This window comes from Ornithorhynchus anatinus, chromosome 15 (genome assembly GCF_004115215.2).
Source record: "Ornithorhynchus anatinus isolate Pmale09 chromosome 15, mOrnAna1.pri.v4, whole genome shotgun sequence".
Classification (NCBI taxonomy): domain Eukaryota; kingdom Metazoa; phylum Chordata; class Mammalia; order Monotremata; family Ornithorhynchidae; genus Ornithorhynchus; species Ornithorhynchus anatinus.
In genome coordinates this window covers 17,687,794-17,712,543 of record NC_041742.1, presented here as the reverse complement: position 1 = coordinate 17,712,543, position 24,750 = coordinate 17,687,794, and the positions used below count along the sequence as shown (strand labels likewise).

Sequence of the window (24,750 nt, the reverse complement as noted above, 5' to 3'; positions counted from 1 at the left end):
GTTCCCTGGCCCCCCCCCCCGGCCCGAAGGCGGAGATGCGGGGCTCCTCCCCCGGGTGGGACCCCGCCCCGCCCCGCCCCGCCCCACCGCCCAGACGGGGAGGTCCCGGCCGAGGGGGCTGGTCCGGACCCTGACCCCGCCGCCCCCCATCCCCGAGCCCTGCGAGCTGGGGCTCGCTGCCTGCCGGACGCCTGCGCCCCTGCGCCCACCTGCCTCCTGCTTTGCAAGCAGCAGCAGCAGCAGGAGGAGAAGCTGCAGCAGGAGGTGCAGCAGCAGCAGGAGAAGCTGAAGCTGCAGCAGGACAAGCTGCAGCAGGAGAAGCTGCAGCAGCTGCAGGAAAAACTGCAGCAGGAGGAGGTGCAGCCGCAGCAGGAGGTGGCCCGGTGGACGGGACGCCCCCCAGCACCCGCACGGCTGCCCGTCCCCCGGCCGCCCTAGCCGGGGGTGCGGAGGGGGAGGTCGAGGCAGGCGGAGACCCCCGCAGCGCCCCTCCACCCCTCCCAGATTCCCCCCCGGGCCGGGCGCGGCGCGATGGTCGGGGGGCGGCTCGGAGCCGGCCGCTGCGGGAACGACAAAGGTGCGTTTTGGGGGGGGGGGGGTCCGGGGATGGAGGGGACCCCCCTTCTCCACCCGGCCCAACCCGGGGGTTGGGGAGGGGTCCGGGGGGTCCTGCCGAACAATAACGCTCTTCAGAGCGCGGGTGGTTCCGATCCGGCTCTGCCCCGCGCCTGCCGCGTGTCCCTGGGCGAGTCGTTGCACTCCGAGAAGCGGCGGGGCTCCGCGGGAAGAGCCCGGGCTTGGGAGTCCGAGGTCGTGGGTTCGAATCCGGGCCCCGCCGCTTGTCCGCCGGGTGACTAGGGGCGAGCCGTTTCACTCCTCGGGGCCTCAGTGACCTCACCTGGAAAATGGGGATGAAGACCGCCAGCCGTACGTGGGACAGCGTGATAACTATCCCAGCGCTCAGAACAGCGCTTGGCACATTGTAAGCGCTTTAACAAATACCATTATTATTATTATTATTATTCTCTCGCCTCCCGCCTCTGTACAACGGGGAGGGACACTACTGCGAGCCCCACGTGCGGCGGGGATTGTGTCCAACCCTATTTGAGATCTACCCCCGCGCGTGGCAGAAGCGGCGCAGGTTAGTGGAGTCCGGGGCCGTGGGTTCTAATCCCGCTCCCGCCTCTTGTCTGCTGTGTGACCTTGGGCAAGTCACTTCACTGCGCCTCAGTGACCCCATCTGGAAAATGGGGATGAAGACTGTGAGCCCCACGTGGGACAACCTGATTACCTGGGAGAAGCAGCGTGGCTCAGTGGAAAGAACCCGGGCTTTGGAGTCAGAGGTCATGGGTTCGAATCCCGGCTCGGCCACTTGTCAGCTGTGTGACTGTGGGCAAGTCACTTCACTTCTCTGGGCCTCAGTTACCTCGTCTGTAAAATGGGGATTAAGACTGTGAGCCCCACGTGGGACAACCAGATTCCCCTGTGTCTACCCCAGCGTTTAGAACAGTGCTCTGCACATAGTAAGCGCTTAACAAATACCAACATTATTATTATTATTATTACCCCTGCGCTTAGAACAAGGATTGGCATGTAGTAAGCGCTAAACAAGTACCATCATTATCAGTAGTACATAGTCGGCGCTTAACAAGTACCATCATTATTAATAAATACATAGTCGGCACTTAACAAGTACCATCATTATTAATAGAACAGAATCAGCGCTTAACAAATACCCTAATTATCAGTAGAACATAACGGGCGCTTTACGAGTACCGTAATGGTTAGGAGTCATTTGTCAGCTGTGTGACTTGGGGCAGGTCTCTTAATTTCTCTGTGCCTCAGTTCCCTCATCTGTGAAATGGGGTGAAGACTGGGAGCCCCACGTGGGACAACCTGATTACCTTGTATCCTCCCCCCGCGCTTAGAACAGTGCTCGGCACAGAGTGAGCGCTTAACAAATGCCATCATCATTATTATTAGTTTATAGTCGGCGCTTAGCGCTTAAAACTGGAGCGTTCTTCTGTGCACGCAGTGCATGGCAGAGAAGCAGTGTGTGGCTCCGTGGAAAGAGCCCGGGCTTGGGAGTCCGAAGGTCATGGGTTCGAATCCCCGCTCCGCCACTTGTCAGCTGTGTGACTCTGGGCAAGTCACTTCACTTCTCTGGGCCTCAATTCCCTCATCTGTACAATGGGGATGAAGACTGGGAGCCCCACGAGGGACAACCTGCTTACCTTGTTATCCCCCTAGAGCTTAGAACGGTGCTCGGCACATAGTAAGCGCTGAACAAATGCCATCGTCGTCATTATTATGAAACACTGCGGGACACAATTATCAGCAAAAGGCTGGAGGAGGGGAGGGGAAGGGGAGTTGACAGCTGCTATTTCACTCTCCCTTCCTCCTGGCAGGGCTAGGGGGTGGGGAGGGGGCCGAGAAGGGGGGAGGCCACACAGTCTGGACTGAATTTTCATCCATCCATCCATCCAGTCGTATTTATTGAGTGCTTACTGTGTGCAGCGCACCCTACTAAGCTCTTGGAAAGTTCAATTCAGCAACCAAGAGAGACGATCCCTACCCAACAATGGGCTCGCAGTCTAGAAGTGGGGGAGGCAGACAACAAAACAAGTAGACAGGCATCAATAGCATCGATCTAAATAAATAGAATTATAGATATATACACACCACGTGCCCCACTGGGCCCCCCCACCATTCAATCATTTAATAATCATGACGATATCTGTTAAGCGCTTAATATGTGCCAAGCACCGTTCTAAGCGCTGGGGTAACCAGGTCGTCCCATGAGAGGCTCACAGTCTTAATCCCCATTTTACAGATGAGGTAACTGAGGCACAGAGAAGCTCAGTGACTTGCCCAAAGTCACACGGCTGACAAGTGGTGGAGCTGGGATTAGAACCCACGACCTCTGACTCCCAAGCCCGGGCTCTTTCCACTGAGCCTCTCATTTGTCCTGCTCCGGGCTCCCAGGCCCCAAGGAGTGGCCAAGAAGCTTTCCAGATGGAGCCTAAAAAGCAGGTCAGAGAGGACACCCCCCCCCCAAACACACACAATCTCTCCCCCGGGAGGAGGTGGCCCTGGGGGTCTTCGGCTACAGCCCTGGGGCTGGGGGACGGAGGGTAGAGAAGCCACTGCCCCCCGACACCTGCCCACTCGGCTGCGTCCTGCACCCCAAGATCCAGATTCTCTGGGAACCCCCACCGGGCATGGACCCCCACGGGGGGAGAGGGTCCCCGACCTCCTTTTTGAGAAGCAGCCTGGCCTAGTGGTTGGACCCCAGGCCTGGGAGTCAGGCGGACCTGGGTTCTCATCCCGGCTCCGCCTCTGTCTGCCGGTGACCTTGGGCAAGTCGCTTCACTTCTCTGGGCCTCAGTGACATCATCTGGAAAATGGGGATTAAGACTGTGCATCCTGTGAAGGTCAGGGACTGTGTCCAACTTGATTAACTTGTATTTTTCCCCGATGCGTAGTACAGTGCCTGCCACATAGTAAGCGCTTAACAAATGGCATAAAAAAATAGAGCGGTTCCCACGCTGGCTACCGCCCCTGGGGATGCTGTTGGGAGATTCCCTCTCCCACTCTCTCGGGCCTTTGGGGTTCCTGGCGGGTGCCCCCAAGAAGAGGATCAACAGCTCGGCCAATCGACTCTGGACCATAGACTGGTGGTGGTTATTGTCCTCTCCCAACTGCTTAGTACAGAGCTCTGCCCACAGACGGGAAACTCTAGACTGCAAACTCACTGTGGGCAGGGGACGTGTCTATCGACTCTGTTTATATTGTACTCTCCCAAGTACAATGTCATTCTGGTACGTGTATCCTCTGGAGAAGACACTAAAGCCTGGAAAAGTCCAGGGAGAACGTGGAAGAGGCAGACGAGCAACTAGACGGAAAGAGACCCTAACAACGGTAACGGAAGAACCGTTAGAAAGGTTGCGGATGATGGCAGAAGACAAGACGCTCTGGAGAAAGTAGATCCGTGGAGTCGCTAGGAATCAGAAATGACTCAATGGCACTAAATCATAATAAGTACCATGTAGGGTGTTCTGCACACAGTAAGCGCTCAATGAACGGCTCCTCCTCTAGACCGTAAGCTCGTTTTGGGCGGGGAATGTGTCTGCCAACTCTGTTCATATTGTATTCTCCCAACACCTTAGTCGAGTGCTCTGCACACAGAAAGTGTTCAATAAACAGCTCCTCCTCTTGACTGTAAAATCTTGTTGTGGGCAGGGAACAAATCTACCAATTCTGGTTATACTTTGTTCTCCCAATCGTTTAGTCCAGTGCTCCGCCCAGAGTAAACACCCAATTATTATTATTTTTACGATATTTGTTAAACCTTTAATAGGTGCCAAACACTGCTCTAAGCACTGGATAAATAGCACTAATTGACTTAGCAGAAGTGGAACCAGAAAGCCACCACCTGGGGCCTGACCATTTGTCCAGGCTAAGGAGCCAAAATCCAGGCTGGCTCTCTGACCCTCCCTGTACCCTCTGACCTGGATCGGGTTCCCTGCCTCGGTCCGCTAACCTGCCCCAGGTCTCCCTTCTTGCTCCTCAGTGACCCCCTCGCACCCCAAATCCTCTGCCGGAAATGCGGCTCAGGGACGCTATTTAGCATCTTCGAAAGGTCTTCTTGGGCATCGAAGCTCCAGGCTTTTTGTATGTTTTTTTTTCTTTTTTTATATTTGCTGTTGGTCAGTCATTTGTATTCACTGTGTGCAGAGCACTGAACTAAGCACTTGGGAGACTACAATCCAACAACAGACACACTCTGCCCACAGTGAGCTTAGAGTCTAGAGGGGGAAGCTTACCGACTAAACACTTACTACGTGCCGGGCACCTTTACTAAGCCTCGGCGTAGATACAGGTTAATCAGGCTGGACACGGTTCCTTGTCCCGCGTGGGGCTCACAGTCTAAGGTTTCTCCTAGGTGTCTAGAAAGAACTTCAACAGCAAAACACTGAAAGATTCACTGAGTCGTTTCCCAGCACGATTTTGATCGGAAACATTTTCAGGCCGAAGCAAGACTGCCGGTTCAAAAGAGGTTGAAGAGAAGAGGTATTTAGTGGATACAAGCTAGCCAGGTTGGACTCGGTCCATATCCCACAGGGGGCTTACAGTCTTAATCCCCATTTTACAGATGAAGGAACTGAGGCACAGAGAAGTTAAATGGCTCGCCCAATGTCCCATGGCAGACAAGTGGTGGAGCCGGGATTAGAACCCAGGTCCTGCTGATTCCCAGGCCCGTGCTCCATCCAGCTAGGCCACGCTGCTTTTCATTATAATGCTACAGAATAATAATATCTAATACACTATGCGATATTATCATAAGTTACGATATGCTCCTATTATTATTAGGGGGATGGGGATGTCTAGTTGGTTCTAATGCCCGTGGGTGCTTAAAGTACTATTTGAGGATGCCAGGTCTTGTAATCAAAGTTGACATAACTGGTTTATGTTTGTACCAAATCTAGACTATTGGGTGGATTCATTGTGTTATTTCTTCCAGCTCTCTCAGCACGTTTTCTACTCTACATATCCTGCAAGGAAAAAAAAAATACTTCCTTGGGGTTCATCTGGTTGTGGAATTTGTACTCCAACATCTCATCTGCTAGTAGAACTGGGATGCTGAATAGCGTATACTCCGGCACCGGTTAGCCAGAATGGGGTCTAATGAACACACATCCCCCAAATTCTCAGTATTCGTATTCCTTAGAAAGTTGTTATGAAACTGTGATCACAGTCTCAGGTTTCTGAGATCTTCGGATGAAGATCTTCAATTATATAAGGTACTACATATAAATGTGATTTAAAAAAAGAATCTTCGGACCTACCATTTGGAAAATACGGCCTATGATCTGAAGGGAGCAGGTTGGCGGAAACAAAAGCAAAACTTAGTTCAGAGGTTTTTTAACCAATAGTTCATACATTTTGCACTAACTCTTTTTACATTCCCACTCAGCCAAGTAACGGTAATTCTTTGGCTTTAGGGTTGGTGAATGAAATGTGAAATTAATACATTGGACCCCAAAGACGCTTTTCTGACTGAATTTGGTAACAAGTAAAATGCAAGAAAAACATCTCAAATTATATTTCACGGTATTTTGCCTAACTAGCCTCCTAAAGGGCAGAACTGTAAAACACGATTTATTTCCAAGAAATGGATAATCACTCCACTAACTTAAGAAGAAAAGATTTTCTACTCTGTACAGAAAAACCAGTCCATGAAATATACGGTGAGGGGTTTGGGGAAGGTGGCGACGTTACGCAGTCACCGAAAGTGTTCTCTTTTCTTTTTCTTTTTTTAAATCTGTGGACGTAATGAACAGGTGGACCCCGGCCGTGATGAAATCTGCCAAGATGCAGAAGAGGGCCGCTTGGTGGGTACTGTCCACGGTGCTGATAATCTCTCTGGGACACCCTCGTGCAACGCAAGCATGTCCTCACCAGTGCGCCTGCTACATCCCTACTGAGGTCCACTGCACGTTTCGGTCTTTGGCATCGGTGCCGGCGACGATTTCTAAACACGTGGAAAGAATCAACCTGGGGTCTGTATCACAGTTGCCCCGAACGTTTCATTACTTGATTACTTACTCAGCTGGTTAGCGGAGTTGGTGATTTCCAATACCTGCTTCGAGTACGATGTAGCAGATGTTCTTTAATGAGGATTTAAGGATACGTGCGTGCCCCAAGACGCGTTTTCGGGCGATTATGAAAACGTGGTTCTACAACCTTCAGCTGACAGGTGTGATCTGACCCATTCCACTCTGACGTGGTGTTATGTCGGGGCTATCTCGGTAGAGTTTTTTAAGGTTTCTGTTAAGCACTTACCTTACTAATTATTATTACTAATAATATTAATAATAGTACTTGTTAAGCTCTTACTGTGTGCCAAGCAGTGTTCTACGCATCGTGACAGATACGAGCTTATCAGGTTAGACACAGTATCTGCCCCACACGGGGCTCACGGTCTCAATTCCCATTTTACAGATGAGGGAACCGAGGGACAGAGAAGTGAGATCCCACTCTATCCCTGTCTCACATGGGGCTCACAGTCTAAGTAGGAGGGGGTAGGATTCAATCCCCACTTTTACAGATGAGGAAGTCGAGGCACGGAGAAGCCAAGTGACTCGCCCAGGGTCACGGAGAAGACGAGCGGCGGAGACGGGAGGAGAACCCAGGTCCTCTCAACTCCCAGACCTGTGCTCTTTCCCCTCGGCCAAGCTGCTTCTCGGTTGAGAATAAAATTCTTCTCATTTGAGAATACAGTTGGCAAGGCGTGAACTGGTGTAACAGAGAGAAGATGTGGAGGTCAAATATTTAAATGACTTGGAGGGTAAAATGCCTTTTAGCACCACTGTGAGAATGTAGAACTTTCAAGGAAACGTTGAGGTAGTTGGCAGGGGTCTGAGGAAAAATTTCATTACACCACAGCTGCCTTCGGCGTAGCCAAGTAGCGTATGATGAAGACATCTCCCATTTCTTCCTTTGAGAGTCTCAGAGGTTTCACCGTAAATTACTTTCCAAATGTAGGAAGAAAAAGTAAACATCATCAGGTGTCCGACAGACAGATCTAAAGAAAGGATTTTCTGCGGAAAATCGTGATTCCGTCGACGCCTTTCTGGACTAAAGGAACGTGTAGCTGTATTAGCTAGCTACGTCGGAGGCAGAGTGGCCGAATGGTCAGAGCCCCGGTCCTGGGAGTCAGAAGGACCTGGGTTCTCATCCCGGCTCTGCCACTTGTCTGCTGGGTGACCTTCGGCAAGTCACTTCACTCCTTTGGGCCTTAGTTCCCTCGTCAGTAAAATGGGGACTAAGACTGGGACCCCCATGTGGGATATGGACTTTGTCCAACCCGATTTGCTTGTGTCCACCCTAGTGCTGAGTACTTTGCCGGACACATAGTAAGCGCTTGATAAATACCACAATGTTTGTTATTACTACTATACAACAGAATTAGCAGACCCGTTCCCTGCTCATAATGAGTTTACAGTCTGGCGGGGGTGGGGAGGGGAAGGGGGGGCAGGCAGAAGCAGCACGGCTTAGTGGAAAGAGCACGGGCTCGGGAGTCAGAGTCATGGGTTCTAATCCAGGCTCCGCCACATGTCAGCTAAGTGACTTTGGGCAAACCACTTCACTTCTCTGTGCTTCAGTGACCTCATCTGTAAAATGGGGAGGAAGACTATGAGCCCCACGTGGGATAACCTGATTACCTTGTATCTACCCCAGTGCTTAGAACAGTGCTTGGCACATAGTGAGCACTTAACAAATACCATCATCATTATAATCATTTTGGGGTGCAGGGAAGAAGGGGATCCCCTCTTTCTTTCCCCTGCCTTCCAAATATGTCAACTCTTCCAGCCGGTCACCATCTTGGAAATGACTGCCATCCAATCAGGATTCGTTCTGCTAACCAAACCGAACAAACTTTGGCCTTTTATACTCAGCGTCTGACACCAGTTCAAGACGTTTCCCGGGCTACCTGAACAGTCAACGTAAGCCTTTTATAAATCCAAAGTACTCTAAAGCAGGACAGGCCCATTCTGCTGGTAAGAAAGTCCCATCTCGGAATTGAAGATAGCCTTGAACATTCTATCGTTACTGGGAGGCTGGTCTCATTCAAGAGTAAAACTCTTGAATAAAGATGTTAGAGTATCTAAGAGAGGGACTTTCTGGGCAGGGAGTGAGTCTACTAACTGCTGTATTGAAGCAGAGTGGTCTAGTGGATAGAGCATGGGCCTGAGAGGTGGAGGACCTAGGTTCTGATCCCGGCTCCGCCACTTGTCTTCTGTGACACCGTGGGCAAGTCGCTTCACTTCTCTGTGCCTCACGTCCTTCATCTGTAAAATGGGGATTAAGACTTAAGGAGCCCCATGTGGGACGTGGACTGTGTCTTCCCATAGGAAGAGCTTAACACAGATACCATTAAAAGAAAAAACAGTGATTAGCCCCAGCAGGCATGTAGTGGAGCTGGGATTAGAACCCCGGCCTCCTGACTCCCAGACCCGTGCGCATTCCACTTAGCCACGCCAATCGCCCCTGCTCCCTATTTCTAACTTTACTGTCCTTTCCCATTTTTCTTTTTTCGCCTTCTGATGCCTCGATAACTTGGATCTTCTCTTCTCTCTTTCTCTTCCTTCTTTTCTTTAGGTTCTGGCCATCGCCTATGGAGATGGTATGTTCTCCCCCTTCCGCCCTGCTAAAAAGCACTAGATCTTTGGAATCTCTGAACTTTAAGTAGCCAGAGCTTGACCCAAACCTGCTCGATTTCATTCGGTGGGGCAGGAGGCAGTTTAAGCCAAGGGGTGGGGTGGATCTTATGATCTAGCAGAGTTCCGCTCTTGAAACCGAGATGAATCTTGGTCAAGATACGGGGACCTTCCGTTCGATCCCACGGCCCAAAGCTCTGTCTGGCTCAGCGAGTCATGGATTTCTGAGCGTATTACATTGGTCCCTTCTACCGAGGAGGTTTTCTCATCGCCAGATCATTCATTCATTCATTCACTCATTCCGTCGTATTTATTGAGCACTTACTAAGTGTAGAGCACTGTACTAAGTGCTTGGGAGAGTACATTACGACAGTAACGGCGGCCCTGGGAGATATGGGGATGCTTTAAATCTAGGTAATTGTGAAGTCTGTGTGGCTTCTTCATTCTGCCTGAAACACAGATCTGCACTCTAGAGGATCTTATTCAATCAGCCGATCTTCCAAGTGCAACTCTTTCTCAGTTTTGGTAGGATTCAGTGGCACTCAAAATACATTCAGTGGGACATGGAAACGATGCTATTTAGTGGAGGAAAATTAGGTCCTTTAGATACCTAATAATAAGCAGCGTACTTGTTAAGCGCTTACTATGCACCAAGCACTTTCTAAGTACCGGGGTAGGTACAAGTTAATCAGGTTGGACAGGACGCAGTCCCTGTCCCACAGGGGACTCCGGACTCTTAATCTCCGTTTTACAGATGAAGGAACTGAGGCCCGGAGAAGTTAAGTGACTTGCTCAAGGTCACAGGTTGCACCGCCAAGATTAGAACCCAGGTCGTCCTGACTCCCAGACCCATGCTCTATCTTTTGACACACGGGTACACCATCACCTGTTTTTGGTTGCTGATTCTTGGTTTTTTCAATAACCTCAGCAGCGTGTAGGACGTCTGGGGGGGGAGATGCCACTCCAGGACCACCGAAGAAGCCGTGTTTAAGACCACTCCCCTGCCCCCATACAAACCAATGACAGCGAGGTCCCCTATGATATGTCATCTGGGCTCTTCTGGTAACCAGACAGTCTTATTTCATGATGGCAACATTAAAGGGGTCCTTGGGAGTCTTTGAACTCACAGAAGCAAATGGTTTGAGGGTTGAATTAGGGATCAAATTTCCGGTAGTTTGCAGCTGGAAGGCTCGCTTTAAGGACCACTTTAAAGGGGAAGAATATGCTGACTTGTTCTTTTCAACCATGGTTTCCATCCAAATTCTCATGGGATTAGGATGCATCGGGGGTGGGCTAAGGAAAGTCTGTTTGTTCAAGACCGTGGGGCCGGAGGAAAATGGATGTTGAAAAGTCTTGGGAGTTGGATAATCCTCACGACACTTGAAAATGAGTAATTTTAAAAAAAGCCTCATATGCTGCCCCAGGTACATTTAGTTGAGAAGACCTGAGCTCACTTTAAAATCGTACCGTAGGAGAGATTTCTGGTATAATTTCCCATCCAGTGCCAGTTTTCTACAGCTGTGAATGAATCCTTTGGCTCCGAATCGATCAATGGATGTTACTTACTGAGCGCTTATGTGCAGAACAGTAGTAATTACAGTACTTGCTAAGAGCTTATCGTGTGCCAAATATTGTACTAGGCTCTAGGGTAGCTATAGAATAGTAGCCTAGTGGAAAGAGCACAGGTCCAGGAGGCAGAAAACCCGAGTTCTACTTCCAGGCCCTCCGCGTGCCTGCTGTGTGACCTTGGGCAAGTCACTTCACTTTCCAGTGCCTCAGTAACCTCACCCGGAAAATGGGGAGTAAATACCTGTTCTCCCTCGTCTTGGACTGTGAGCCCTACGAGGGTCGAGGACCGTGTCCTACCTGATTGATTGTATCTGGCCTAGTGCTTAGAACAGCACGTGGCACATAGTAAATGCTTAACAGATACCATTAAAAAAAAAAAAAGATAATCAGATTGGACACAGTCTCTGTCCCACCTGAAGCTCACAGTCTAAGAGAGAGAGAGAGAGGGAATGGGTACCTTGTTCCATTTTACAGATTAGGCAAAAACCTCCGAGGGAGATGGCCCGTGCTTCCAAGTGCTCAGTTCGGCGCTTTGCACACAGTAATGAATGCCATTTATTGATGGACCGAACATACCTGGTTGCGGGCAGGGGACGTGTCTACCAACTCTCGCTATACTGTCCTCTCCCAAGCGCATAGTACAGCGCTCTGTACACAGTACGCAGTCAGTAAATCCTATTCATCGATAGACTGGACGTACCTCTAGACTGTAAGGTCACTGTGGAAGGTGGACGTATCCGCCAACTCCGTTATCCCATCCTCTCCCAGGTGCTTAGTAGGGCGCTCTGCATCCAGTAAGCGCTCAATAAATACGACTGGTCAGTCGGTAGGCTACTCCAACCTTCCGGGGCTGAAACCACGCACCCGGGTGGGATGGGTCATTTTTTCTTTCCGGGACTGACTTGCCTCTGTTTTCATTCTCCAGGTTTAATAGCATCCAGGCCATCTCAGAGAACTCCTTTGCGGGCCTCACTAAATTGGAGCTTCTCATGATCCATGGGAATAACATCCCGAGCATACCCAACGGGGCTTTAAAAGATCTAATCTCTCTCCAGGTAAGCTTCGGCCATTATGGGCATCAATCACTACGATTCCTCCGGAACGCTAATCAGACCGAAGCAACTCTCTCCGGTTGGCATTCCTTCGTCCGACCGTCGACGCAAAGGCTCTCTGACGCTCACGAAGGGACCTAATGGAGAGAGCCCAGGTCTGGGAGTCAGAAGGGCCCGGGTTCTAATCCCAGCTTCGCTCCTGGTCTGCTGCGTGACCTCGGGCAAGTCACTTCACTGCTCTGGGCCTCCATCACCTCATCTGTAAAAAGGGGCTTAACGACTGTGAGCTCCATGTGGGACAGGGACGGGGTCCGACCTGATTAACCTCTACGTACCCCGGCGCTTAGAACAGTGCTCGGCCCAGCAAAAGAGTTTAACACGTACCACAGTTATCACTGTTGACTATCACGTGGAACGGGGACCGTGTCCAACCCCGTTAGCCTGTATCCACAATTACTATTGTTAATTATTACGCGGAGCGGGGACTGCATCCAACCCTATTAGCCTGTATCTGCAACCGGTGATCAGCACGGTGCCCGGCGCACGGTAAGCGCCGAACGAGTTCCGTAACCCCACCCCCCCCCCCCCCGCAAAACAACTAAGCGCCTCCCCATTCCTTTTTGGATCCCCCCTCGGTGGCTCACGCGTGCAGTCTCTCCTTTCAGGTCTTCAAGTTCAGCTACAACCAGCTCCAGGTGATCACGGGAGAAACGTTTCGGGGCCTCGCCAGCCTGATGAGGCTGCACCTTGACCACAACAAGATTGAATTCATCCACCCGCGGGCCTTCGGCGGCTTGACGTCCCTGAGACTGCTCCACCTGGAGGGGAACCTGCTCCGGCAACTGCCCCCCGGCACCTTCTCCACATTTTCCCTCTTCGAGCATTTCAGACTCTCGACCGTCCGTCACCTGTACCTGTCGGACAACGCGATCCGGACGCTGCCCGCGGGGATGTTCTACGGCATGCCCCTCCTGGAGAACGTGTACCTCCACGGCAACCCGTGGGCCTGTGACTGCCGCCTTAAGTGGCTCCTCCGGTGGGACGCGGCCTTCGCAGGTAGGTGTGGAAGAAAACCTGGGCGACTCTGCGCCGCGTTCAGGCGGGCGTGTCCGAGGCGAGTTTGTTATCCCCCGCTGAATCCTACCTTCATTATGGACGGACCCGGGGAGGTGTCGGCTGATGAGCCTTGCCTCCCTGGTTCCTATTTTATGCTCATACAGGAGGACCCTCTGCCTACCGAGAGGGAAACCGACAGCCCGGTTGGCTCCGTTCACCCTCTGGTCTCTCTCCCCGTGGCTACGTTCCTTGGGGTTGGGTGTTTGGGGTCCCCACCTGAGGTAGGTGGCTCTGTTTCTGGTTTGTCCATCAGTTAATCTATGGCACTCATCGAGCGCTTCCTGTGTGCAGAGCACTGTACGATAAATAAACACGCCCAATACATATGAATGACTGAATGATTAAAAGCACATCTCCTCCAAGAGACCTTCACTTCCTCTTCTCCCACTCCCTTTGAACTTTCCCAAGTGAATAGTACAGCATGGCCAAATGGCAAGAGCGCGGGCTTGGGAGTCAGAGGACGTGGGTTCTAATCCCGGCTGCCGCCACGTGTCTGCTGTGTGACCTCGGGCAAGTCGCTTCGCTTCTCTGGGCCTCAGTTATCTCATCTGTAAAATGGGGATTAAGACTGTGAGCCCCAGGTGGGACGGGGACTGGGCCATCCTGATTACCTTGTATCTACAACAGAGCGCTTGACACATAGTAAGCGCTTAATACCGTAATTGTTACTATCACTATTATTACGGTGCTCTGCACACGAGTGTTTAATAAATGCGATCGGTCAATTCAAATGCCATCTGCCTCAGAAGACCCAGTCGATAGGGATACCCCCCAGGGACATTTTTCAGTCTAGTTCTTTCCCTGAAACCCCGTGGCTTTTCGGTTCCCCAACTAACCGAATTTCCGCCTGTTTGAATTTTAGGGGTTTTGAAATGCAAAAAGGACAAAGCCTACGAAGGAGGCCAGCTCTGCTCACTGTGTTCCAGTCCCAAGCAGCTGCACAAACAGGAGATTCAAACTCTCAAAGACCTCACTTGTGTTAAGCCTCTTATACAGTCGCCCCTGAAGCTGAACTCTAGCAGCAGCAGCACAGAACAGGAGGACGAGGTGGAGGAAGAGGAGGAGGAGGAGGGAGAGGAGGAGGGCGACGGCCACGGTCGGCTTTCTGCGGACGCGTTTCAGTCCCCTCCCTGGAACATCACCCTGAATATGACGGATGAACACGGGAATAAGGTGGACCTGGCCTGTGCTATCAAGAAGCCGGTGGACCTGTCCCAGATCCGTTGGAACCAGAGCGATCCCTATGAAATCGATATCGACGCGACCATCGCCCTGGACGTCGCATGCCCGATGAACAGGGAAAACTACGAGAAACTGTGGAAGCTCATCGCTTATTACAGCGAGGTCCCGGTCAAACTGCGACGGGAGCAGATGCTCGGCCGAGACCCCGCCGGCGGCTACCGATACCGGCAAGACACGGATCACGACGCCCTGTACTACACGGGGGTCAGAGCTCGCGTGGCCGCCCACCCCGACTGGGTGACGCAACCGTCCGTCGACCTTCAGTTCAACCGGCTCCGCAGCACAGCGGAGAAGGTTCTGCTCTCCTTCTCTACCCGGTTTTCCCAAATCGTCTCCACCAAAGACGTCGGCGGGCGGAGCAGCGGGAGCTGGGTGATGATCGAGCGGAACGAAAGCGTGGATGGAGCTCGGACGGTGCTGGCGGGCTCCGGATTCGAGTTGAGGTGCGACACGAGGGCCTCCGAGAGCCCGGAGATCCTCTGGGTCCTTCCGGACGGCTCCGTCTTGAGAGCCCCGTCTGACGGTCGGGACGGCAGGTTTTCGGTCCGCGAAGACGGTCGTCTCACCCTGAGGGCCGCGGGCTACCCGGATTCCGGCCCGTACCGGTGCGTGGCCCGCGTAAGGGACGAAACCGACAGCGTGGTCCACCGGGTTTCCGTCCAGCCTCCGGAGGTCAGGCCGGGAGACGGCGAGGTGTCCGCCATTGAAAAACGCGCCGGGGAGCCCATCACGCTGCCCTGTGGCGCTCTGGCGATCCCCGAAGCCCAGCTCAGCTGGATTCTCCCAAGCAGAGAGGTGGTCAGTGACTTCTCCAACTCCTCTCGTGGCTTCCTTTTGGAAAACGGAACTCTACTCATCCCCGGTGGCCAAGTCGCCGATACCGGGTACTACCGATGCGTGGCCGTCAACAGACAGGGGATGGACCGTTTCACGGTGAAGGTAACGGTGAGGAGGAAAGGACTCCACAGGTCGGCCAACGGAGGCAAACCGAAGAAGCACTCGGGTCCTCAGACGTCCCCCCGGACGAGGGCGGACGTTATCGACGACGAGGGGGGGTCCGGGACCGAAGACGTGGGGGATCCATCCGAGAAACACTCGGATCGAGAGGTCCCGGGGGGGGCCGTTCCGCGAAGGAACGGCGATGACCCGGGGTCGCCGGCGAAGAAGAACCCGAAAGGCCGGAGGAAGATGAAATTCTGGAAGGGCGTGGAAAGAGCCCCGGAAAGCAACGTGGCAGAGGGCAGGAGGGTGTTTGAATCTCGGCGAAGGATCAATATGGCGAGCAAGCAAATTAATCCGCAGCACTGGGCCAACATTTTGGCTAAGGTCCGTGGGCGCAACCTTCCCAGGGGCACCGGAGGACCCCTCGTCTCCTCCCCGGTCCCGACGGCGACAGCGCCCACGGCGAGACAGGAAGTCACACCGCCCCTTCCCGTGCCCAGCCCCCCGGTGAAACCCGTCGCACGGATGACCCTGCCACCGGAGGAGGCCTCCTCAGATGTCTCCTTCCTCAGCCAAGACGAGCTGTTCTCCTCCGCAGGTCCTCCGGCCGAGAGCGACAACGATCAAAGACGCTTCCCAACCCCCGAATCTGAACCGAAGCCCATCGGCCCGGAACCGCGTGAGCCCACCCATTTCCCGGGAGAGCCCGACGGCGCCTACGCTACGGATGCTCCTTCTTTCGGGACAGAACCCCCGGGGACGACTCCTCCCACGTCCGGAGCACGACACACGGCACCCTCCCCCGGGGGGCCGTACGCTGAGGAAGCGGTGACGGGGAGCTCCTCCGCGGGAGACGTCGGAGGTCGGGCAAGCCCGGCTGTTTCCGAAGAGCCGCCGTTGGATACCGTTGGCCTGGCAGGGACCGAGACTTTCACGTATTTCGACCCCGCCGCGGAGACCGATTCCCGGCCCGACGGAGGGGCCGGCGTCCATTTTGGCACCTCGCCTCTCCCTCCAGCCGACTTGGTTCCAGTCAGAGATGATGATGGCTTCGGGACTCCTCACCCCAGTCGGGTTTCCTCTCCAACCTCGCCATTTGAAGAATCGGTCCCCGGAGAGGACCCTGTCCCAGCGTCTCCAAACCCACAGATCCCCCCAGACCGCCTCAAAACTACCGACGGTTGGGTCAGCCCTCCCCCCACTCCATCGACTGACCAGAACACGGTTGGGGGGCTTCCGACGGGACGGGAAGACGGGACCTCGGAAACGGAATCCTCGAGCGGGAAAAGGAAGCACGATTCGGAAACCGTCTCCGTAACGGGGTTTCCGCTCCGCCTGAAAAATCCAAATCCCGTCGCTTCCCTGAAGGATCCCGAGACGATCCCGCCTACCGCCTCGAAGGACGGACTGAGGGCTCCAGAAGCGACGGCGATTCCCGACAGGGAGTCGACGGCGTCCAGCTCTTCGGTCACCCGGCATTCGCGCAGGAGGCCCCATGGGAGGAGACGGTTAAGACCCAACAGGCTTCGTCAGGGGCGAAAACGTGTGCGGCCCACAGCCTCGGCCCCGGCAGAGACGGCCTCTAGTCCGACGCGATCACCGATCACCAAAGGGGCGGCTAATGCACCCACTTCGGCTTCTGTGTTCTGGGACAGAACCAGTGTTCCGGATCTGTTGGCCAAGGGTGGAGATTTAGCAGCAGCAGTGACCAAATCAGCTCCCCGTAGGAAGGGAAAGAAAAGGCCATCCAAAAATAAAGGGGCAAGAACTACTTCGCTACCGAGGACTTTTGAAACTCAGCCAAGCGCTCCAGCCCACACTACACCCGGACCTCTGACTCCTAGCGCCGCTGACGTGCTGCCGTCTCCCGTCACGGTTCCTCTTCTAGTTGTGGACTCGCCTGAGGGAATGAATCGTAAAGGACACCCAACTGCTACCTCACAACGCCTTCCATCCCAAGAGCCTAGGTGGGAAACACCGTTTAGTGTTTTGGAAGAAAAGGAGGTGAAAAGGCCCGATGTAACCACTAATGTCAACCACTTCCAAACTACCGCTTTGGTCCCCGGTATATTTTTCAACAGCATCGGGACGCCTACCAGTTCTAAAAGTTTGCCGGTTTCCGAATCTGAGGAAGAATCCCTGCCAAGTCCTCCGACCGCAACCGACGCAACCTCGCCGTCGTCGATATCACTGTCATCCATATCGTCATCGGCAGAGGCAGCACCATTATCGTCATCAACATCCGTCACACCACAGGTGACTCCATCGATCTCCTCCTCGGTCCTGCCTTCTGGTGTGCCCGTGGGCGACTCTAGGAAAACGGCTAAAGACTCGTCAGTTTTCCAAGTATCACCTACGACCGATTTGCCTGCCAAAGCTGACCCGACACCTACCGCCCCTGAAGCATCTCAGCGCGACGAAAGGCCCACCGTACTCAGTCCCTACGACAAAACGCGACACCAATCTGCGGGGAAGGTGACGACCGATGCACCGGAAGTTACTTCGAGACGAGATTCCAAGAAAACCACGTTGGCCGCAGAAGACGAAAGGAATAGATTCTCTCAGGATTTTCACGGCCCTCCTTTCTCTACGCCTGCAAAGCTCAAAAAGTCAGCATCTCCGATCCCACCCGCTGCCTCGAAGCCTTTCGCTAAGCCCGTCACGACCCCATCGGCGGTTTTTTCAAGGACCGTGAGCTCCTCTCCTCGGCTGGCGACAAAGGAGTCCAAAGAAAATACTATATTTAACCACGTGGGGACCCCAGATAACGAAGGCTCTGAAGCCGACGGCGAAGGGGCCGCGCTTGTTTTGGAGCCAAATGGATCTACTACCTCTTCTTCCAACCAGAACGTAATTAACGTCCCTCCCAGACAAGAGCGGTTTCAGGAGATTCCCGGGAATACGTCGAACAACAGCTTATCGCGGGCTCCCAATTCTCACCATCACCACGGAGTCCTTCCCTTCTTCCGCCAACGCCCGGCTCCGCCTCCTCCGAAATCTATTCCCTCGAGGGTCGCCGCCACGTCACCTTCCCCGGCCACACGAGGCTCATTCCCCCACCGCGTTACTTCCCAGCCTCCTCTTCGCTTTACCAACGAACCCGGAATAACCGCCTACCTGTCCCGGGTTGGACCGGAGGGGAAAACGTCCATTCCTCCGGCGATAACCATCACTACTACGACCGCTTCTACTACCGTTACGGCGCTTCCGTCATCCAGGCCCAGACCGGTCTTTCCCGGTCGATTTGGTCATCCGGGGCAGAACCGTTTCCACGCCGACCCGAACGCTCCGGCCAACAACCACATTCCCGATCCCAGGGAGTCGACCAGAAGGGTGCCCGGTGCGGGAATCCCCTATTATGCCGGGGGCCGTTTCCCTTTCTTGTTTAATCAGAACGGGACCTTCGCCCGACCGGGGATCCCCTCCAAACCCCAGGCCCCCACCATCCTCCCCCTAGTGAATAAAAGGGAGAGGAAGGTGACGCCAGGACCCTTCCCCCGGAAGGCCGCTCAGCAGAGCCCACCCGCGGTCCTGAGCGGACCTCCGCCCCCAACGACCCAACCGCCGACTCCCACCCCCTCGCCCACGGCTGGTCTGAAGACTGCTTCTCCGACTCATCGTTTCCTCACCCCCCAGACGACGCCGTCCGCCGGCCAGTCGTCCGGGCGTGGCCATTCGGGGAATTTTAAACTCCCATCTGGGCCCAACACCTTTGGCGGAGGGCACCCTGCAAGTAATTTCTGGCCCCCCGGGGAGAAGCCCCGCATCGTAACCAAATCTGCTCCGACGTTGTCCATCCCCGCGGAGACGGATGCGGTTCTTCCGTGCGAGGCGACAGGAGAACCCAGGCCTTTCGTCACGTGGACCCGCATCGCCACAGGTACAAAGGGGAGACGTCTGCCATGCCAGCGGAGGGGGATGATGGGAGTATCGGGGAGGATGCAGTGGGAAAAAGAAGGAAGTTGAAATAACAGTAGTTTAGACGAGAGCCCGTCGTCGGGCAGGGATCGTCTCTCTCTGTTGCCCAACTGTACGTTCCAAGCGCTTCGTACATGGCTCTGCACCTAGTAAGCGCTCAATAAATCCGACTGACTGAAGTAGCAGTAATACAGCAGTAGCAGTAATGGTGACGGTAGAATTTAATCAGCGTCCGCTTTGTTTGATGCACTGTACTCGGGCACTTAGGAAACACAGACAGATGAGGTCGGATTCCCTGCCCCCAGCGAGCTTTCCCCGTGCCGAACACTGTTCTGAGCGCTAGGGTAACGTTTAGACCGTGTCCCCGCCCCCCGATTAGACCGTGAGCCCGTCGCTGGGCAGGGATGGTCTCTCTCTGTTGCCGAATTGTACATTCCAAGCGTTTAGTACAGGGCTCCGCACATAGTAAGCGCTCCATAAATACGACCGAATGAAGGAAAGACGATCGGGTTGGACACGTAGGGTTCACCATCTTCACCCCCCACCCCCCACCCCGCAATTTTACAGATGAGGTAACTGACGCCCAGAGAGGTTAGTCGTAATACGATGATAACTGGTATCTGCTAAGCACTTAGTATGTGCCAGGCACTGAACTAAGAACTAGGAGGAGGGAGGAGGGGAATACAAGCAAATCAGGTTGGACACAGTCCCCGTCCCACATGGGGCTCACGGTCTTAATCCCCATTTTACAGATGAGGTCACTGAGGCCCAGAGAAGTGAAGTGACTTGCTCAAGGTCACACAGCAGACAAGTGGCAGAGCCGGGATTGGAACCCATGCCCTTCTGACTCTCAGGCCCCCGCTCTATCCACTATGCCACGCTGCTTCTTGGGCAAGTGACTTGCCTCGGCAAGTTAAGTGACTTGCCCAAGACCACACAGCAGATGAGCAGGGCTGGTCTCTATCTGTTGCCGAACTGTACATTCCAAGCGCTCGGTACAGTGCTCTGCACACAGTAAGCGCTCAATAAATACTACTGAACGGATGAGCGGGCAGAGCGGGGTTTAAACTGGAGGCCTTCTAACTCCCAGGCCCGGGGTCTTTCCACCGGGCCATGTGCCGCTTCTCCTTTTCATCCTTCTCCTCCTCTTAGGAGCCCTGATGACCCCCAACACGAAAACCCACCGCTTCGAAGTCTTGCGAAACGGCACCTTCGTCATCCGAAACGCTCAGCCCCAAGACGGCGGCCGCTACCTGTGCACGGCCACCAACCTGCACGGGCTGGACAAAATGGCGGTCGCGCTGTCCGTCGCCGCCCGGCCGCCCGAGATGGCCACCGCCCACTACCGGGACGTCACCGTCTACCTGGGGGACACCATCGCCATGGAGTGTCTGGCCGACGGGGTCCCCCCGCCGCACATCTCCTGGATCTTCCCCGACCGGAAGGTCTGGCAGACCGTGTCCACGGCCGAGGCGCGGATCACGCTCCACCGGAACCGGACCCTGTCCATCAAGGACGCCACCTTCTCCGACCGGGGAGTGTACAAGTGCGTGGCCGGCAACGCGGCCGGGACGGACAGCCTGGCCGTCCGCCTCCACGTGGCCGCCCTGCCTCCCATCATCCAGCAGGAGAAGCGGGAGAACATCTCCCTGCCCCCCGGGATCGGCGTCAACATCCACTGCTCGGCCAAGGCCGCCCCGCCTCCCACCATCCGCTGGCGGCTCCTCGACGGGACCCAGATCCGGCCTTCCCAGTTCGCCAACGGAAACGTGTTCGTCTTCCCCAACGGGACCCTCTACCTGCGCCACGTGGCCCCCGAGGACAGCGGGACTTACGAGTGCGTGGCGGCCAACGCCGTGGGGGTCGCCAGGAGGACCGTCCGCCTCACGGTTCGCCAGGGCGGGGCCGAGGCCCGGATCGCCCGGACCTCGCCCCGCCAGACGGACGTCACGTACGGGGGCACCCTGCGCCTCGACTGTTCCGCTTCGGGGGACCCCCGGCCGACGATACTCTGGCGGTTGCCTTCCAAGAGGATGATCGATTCGCTCTTCAGGTGAGGGACGGTTCATCCGGCAGGGAGTGGATAACGGGGACCTGTGACGGCGGTGGGGTATGTCCTGAGGGCTTTTTCAAACGCTGTTGGTTAAGCGCCTGTTCTGGGAGGAGCACCGTTCTAACGCGACAGGGATACGAGCTCATCGGGCCGGATACGACCTCTGTCCCACATGGGGATTCGCAGTCTGAGTAGAACCAAGAGGCACCGAAATCCCCATTTTACAGTGGAGGAGACCACGGCACAGCAGAAGGAGCAATTATAATAATAACGATGATACTTGTTAAGCACTTACTATGTGTGTGCCAAGCACAGTTCTAAATGCCGGGGTAGATAGCGGGTAATCGGGTTGGACACGATCCCTGTCCCACCTTGGGCTCGCACTCTTAATCCCCATTTTAACAGATGAGGGAACTGAGGGCTAGAGCAGTGAAGTGACTGGCCCAAATTCACACAGCAGGAAAGAGGCAGAGCTGGGACTGGAACCCGGGTCCTCTGAATCCGAGGCCCGGGCTCCATCCACTAGGGCAGGCTGCTGCCACTTAGACGCTATACTAATTGCTGAAGAAGATATAACACAATAAGGTCAGACCCCGTCCCGGTCCCACAGTCCGAATAGGAAGGAGAAGCAAGTATCTGATCTCCAGCTTACAAGATGAGGAAACTAAGGCACCGAGAAGTCTAGAGGGTTGCCCAAGGTCACCCAGCAGACAGGTGGCAGAGCCGGGACTAGAACCCAGGTCCTTCTGGCTCCCAGGCCCGGGCTCCAGCCACTAGCCCACCCTGCAGAGGGACACACTTTGGCCACGGTGTCACAGTGGGTAAGGGACCCAAGTCTCCTGACTCCCAGTCCTGTGCTCCTTCCTCCGGGGGCTCTGCCGCTATTTGGTTTGAAGAATTCTGATAAATCAGTCACCGTGATTAACAGCATTTACCGAGCACCTAAAAAGCACTGTTCTAAGCACACGGGAGAGAACCCGAGAGCCCCTCCACCTGCAGCATTTCATTCGACGTTCAGGTCGGAAAGGGATGTGTGCAGAAAATACGATCAGGCCCCCGGGGGAGGGGAAAAAGAGCCGCTCTGAATAGCTGAGCCCAAGGCAGAGACTAAATCTAAAATCCTTAAAGTGACACCCGGGACGGTCTGAATTCAGAACGCAGCGAGGAGACCTTACCGGAAACAAGGCTCCGCACAAGGTAAGCCCTCAATAAACGCGACCGACTAGAGACGTGAGCTCGTCGTGGGTGGGGAACGCGTCTAATTCGTTGTTCCGGCACACTCTCCCAAGTGCTCAGTCCGGTGCTCTTCACACGGTAAGCGCTCAATAAGTACGACTGCCTGACTGCAGACCGTAAGCTCGTGTTGGGCGGGGAACGAGCCCGTCTGTAGTTCCGCCGCCCTCTCCCGGGTGCTCGGTCCAGTGCCGGGCGCGCGGGAAGAGCTCGACAGATGCGACCGACCCGCTGACCGATCTTAAACAGACGCCGCGGGGTTCGGGTAGGCGGCCCGGAGGCGGCTGGCCCGTTCTCACCTTCGGTTTTCCTCTCTCCCCCCGCCGGTCAGTTTGGAGACGAGAACCAGGGTGCTGGCGAACGGCAGCCTCGTGGTGCAGTCGGTGACGGACGGAGACGCGGGGGACTACCTGTGCGTCGCCCGCAACCGTCTCGGGGACGACTCCGCGGCCCTGAGGGTCAACGTGACCATGAGGCCGGCCAGGATCGAACGCAGGGAGGAGCCCGACCGCAGGGTCGCGTACGGGGGGGGCCCTGACGGTGGACTGCGTGGCCTCCGGTCTCCCGGTCCCCGACGTCTCCTGGAGCCTGCCGGACGGCAGCACGGTCAACGCCCTGATGCAGTCGGACGACGGCGGAGGCGGGGCCAAGCGCTACGTGCTCTTCCACAACGGGACCCTCTACTTTCACGACGTGGGCCTGGGGGAGCAGGGCGACTACACCTGCCTGGCGGAGAACCCGATGGGGAGAGACGAGATGCGGATCCGGGTGCGGGTCCTGGCCGAGCCGGCCGCCATCAGGAACAAGGGCGACTCGGTGGCGGACGTGCTCTACGGGGAGGCCGTGAGCGTGGCCTGCGAGTCCCGAGGGGAGCCGGCCCCGACGGTCACCTGGCTGTCCCCGGCCAACCTGCCCATCCCGCCGGCGTCCGCCAAGTACCGGGTGTCCCGGGACGGCACCCTGCTCATCCGGGAGGCCCGGCGCTCCGACGGTGGGAACTACACCTGCGTGGTGCGCAACGGGGCCGGGGAGGACCGCAAGGTGGTCCGGGTGCGTGTGAGCGTCCGGCGGCCCCGCATCAACGGCAGCCCCGACGCCGTGACCGCCGTCCGCGAGATCGCCGCCCGGGGGGACCGCAAGCTCATCGACTGCCGGGCCGAGGGGGTCCCGGCCCCCCGCGTCCTGTGGGCCTTCCCCCAGGGGGTGGTCCTGCCCGCCCCTTACTACGGCCGGCGGATCACCGTGCACCGCAACGGCACCCTGGACGTCCGGGACCTGCGGGAGAGCGACTCGGTGCGGCTGGTGTGCATCGGCCGCAACGAGGGCGGGGAGGCCCGGCTGGTGGTCCAGCTCACCGTCCTGGACCCCCGGGGCGGGCCCGTCTTCCGCGACCCCGTGGACGAGGAGATCACGGCCGCGGCGGGCCACACCATCAACCTCAACTGCTCCGCCGAGGGCCGCCCGGACCCCACCGTCCTCTGGATCCTCCCCGACGGGAGCGAGGTCCCCGGGGGCCGCCGGCTGGGCCGCTTCTTCCACAAGGGGGACGGGGTGCTGCACATCAGCGCCCTGGCGCCGGCCGACGCGGGGCCCTACCGCTGCCTGGCCCGCAACCCGGCCGGCTCCGCCCAGCGCCGGGTCTCGCTCGGGGTCGGCCCCGGCCCCGCCCGCCCGGTCAGCGTCCCCGGCGGGGAGACCCTGCTCCTCCACTGCGGCCCCCCCGGGAGCCGGCCCGTGGGGGTCTCCTGGACGCTGCCCGGCGGCCGGGTGCTCGACCGGCCCCAGACGGCGGGCCGCTTCACCCTCTTCGAGAACGGCTCCCTGAGCGTGCGGGAGGCCTCGGGGGAGGACCGCGGCACCTACCTTTGCCGGGCCGCCGCCGTGGACCACGGCCCCCCGCTGACCAGCGTCCCCGTGGCCGTGGTGGCCCCCACCGCTCCCCGGGTGGTCCGCTCGCGGGCGGGGAGCAGCGTGAGGCTGGACTGCGCGGTCGCGGGGGTCCCCGGGGCCGAGGTCACGTGGCGGCTCCCCGACGGCTCGCCCCTGACCGCGGGGCCCCGGGCCCGCCTCTACGGGAACAAGCTCCTCCACCCGCAGGGCGCGCTGCTCATCCAGCGGGCCACGCCCGGGGACGCGGGCTTCTACAGCTGCACTGCCCGAAACCAACTGGGGAGCCACTCCCAAACCACCTACGTTCACGTCCTCTGAGGCCCCCGCGACCGACCGAACCAACGAGTCCCCGGAGACCGCCCGCTGGGGCGAGAGGGACAGCCGAGGCGCTCGGGAGAGGCAACCACGGAGGATCACGGGAGACCCGGCCTCGCCGGGAAGCGGCCGAGGCACTCGGGAGAGGAGACGGCAGAGGACGACGGGAGAGTGGTTTCCCGGTGACCCCCGGAAA

At 56.3% G+C, this 24,750-nt stretch overlaps 1 protein-coding gene across 1 annotated transcript; it reads left to right on the top strand.

The window, feature by feature from the left end:
- Positions 1-311: 311 nt before the first annotated feature.
- Positions 312-24,750, top strand: MXRA5 (matrix remodeling associated 5). Its single transcript, XM_029079816.1, is given in 8 exon segments — positions 312-577; positions 6,345-6,563; positions 11,719-11,848; positions 12,511-12,901; positions 13,824-19,025; positions 20,216-21,116; positions 22,681-22,882; positions 22,884-24,750. Coding segments are annotated over 7 exon segments (8,703 nt in total). The 5' UTR covers positions 312-577; positions 6,345-6,360; the 3' UTR covers positions 24,558-24,750.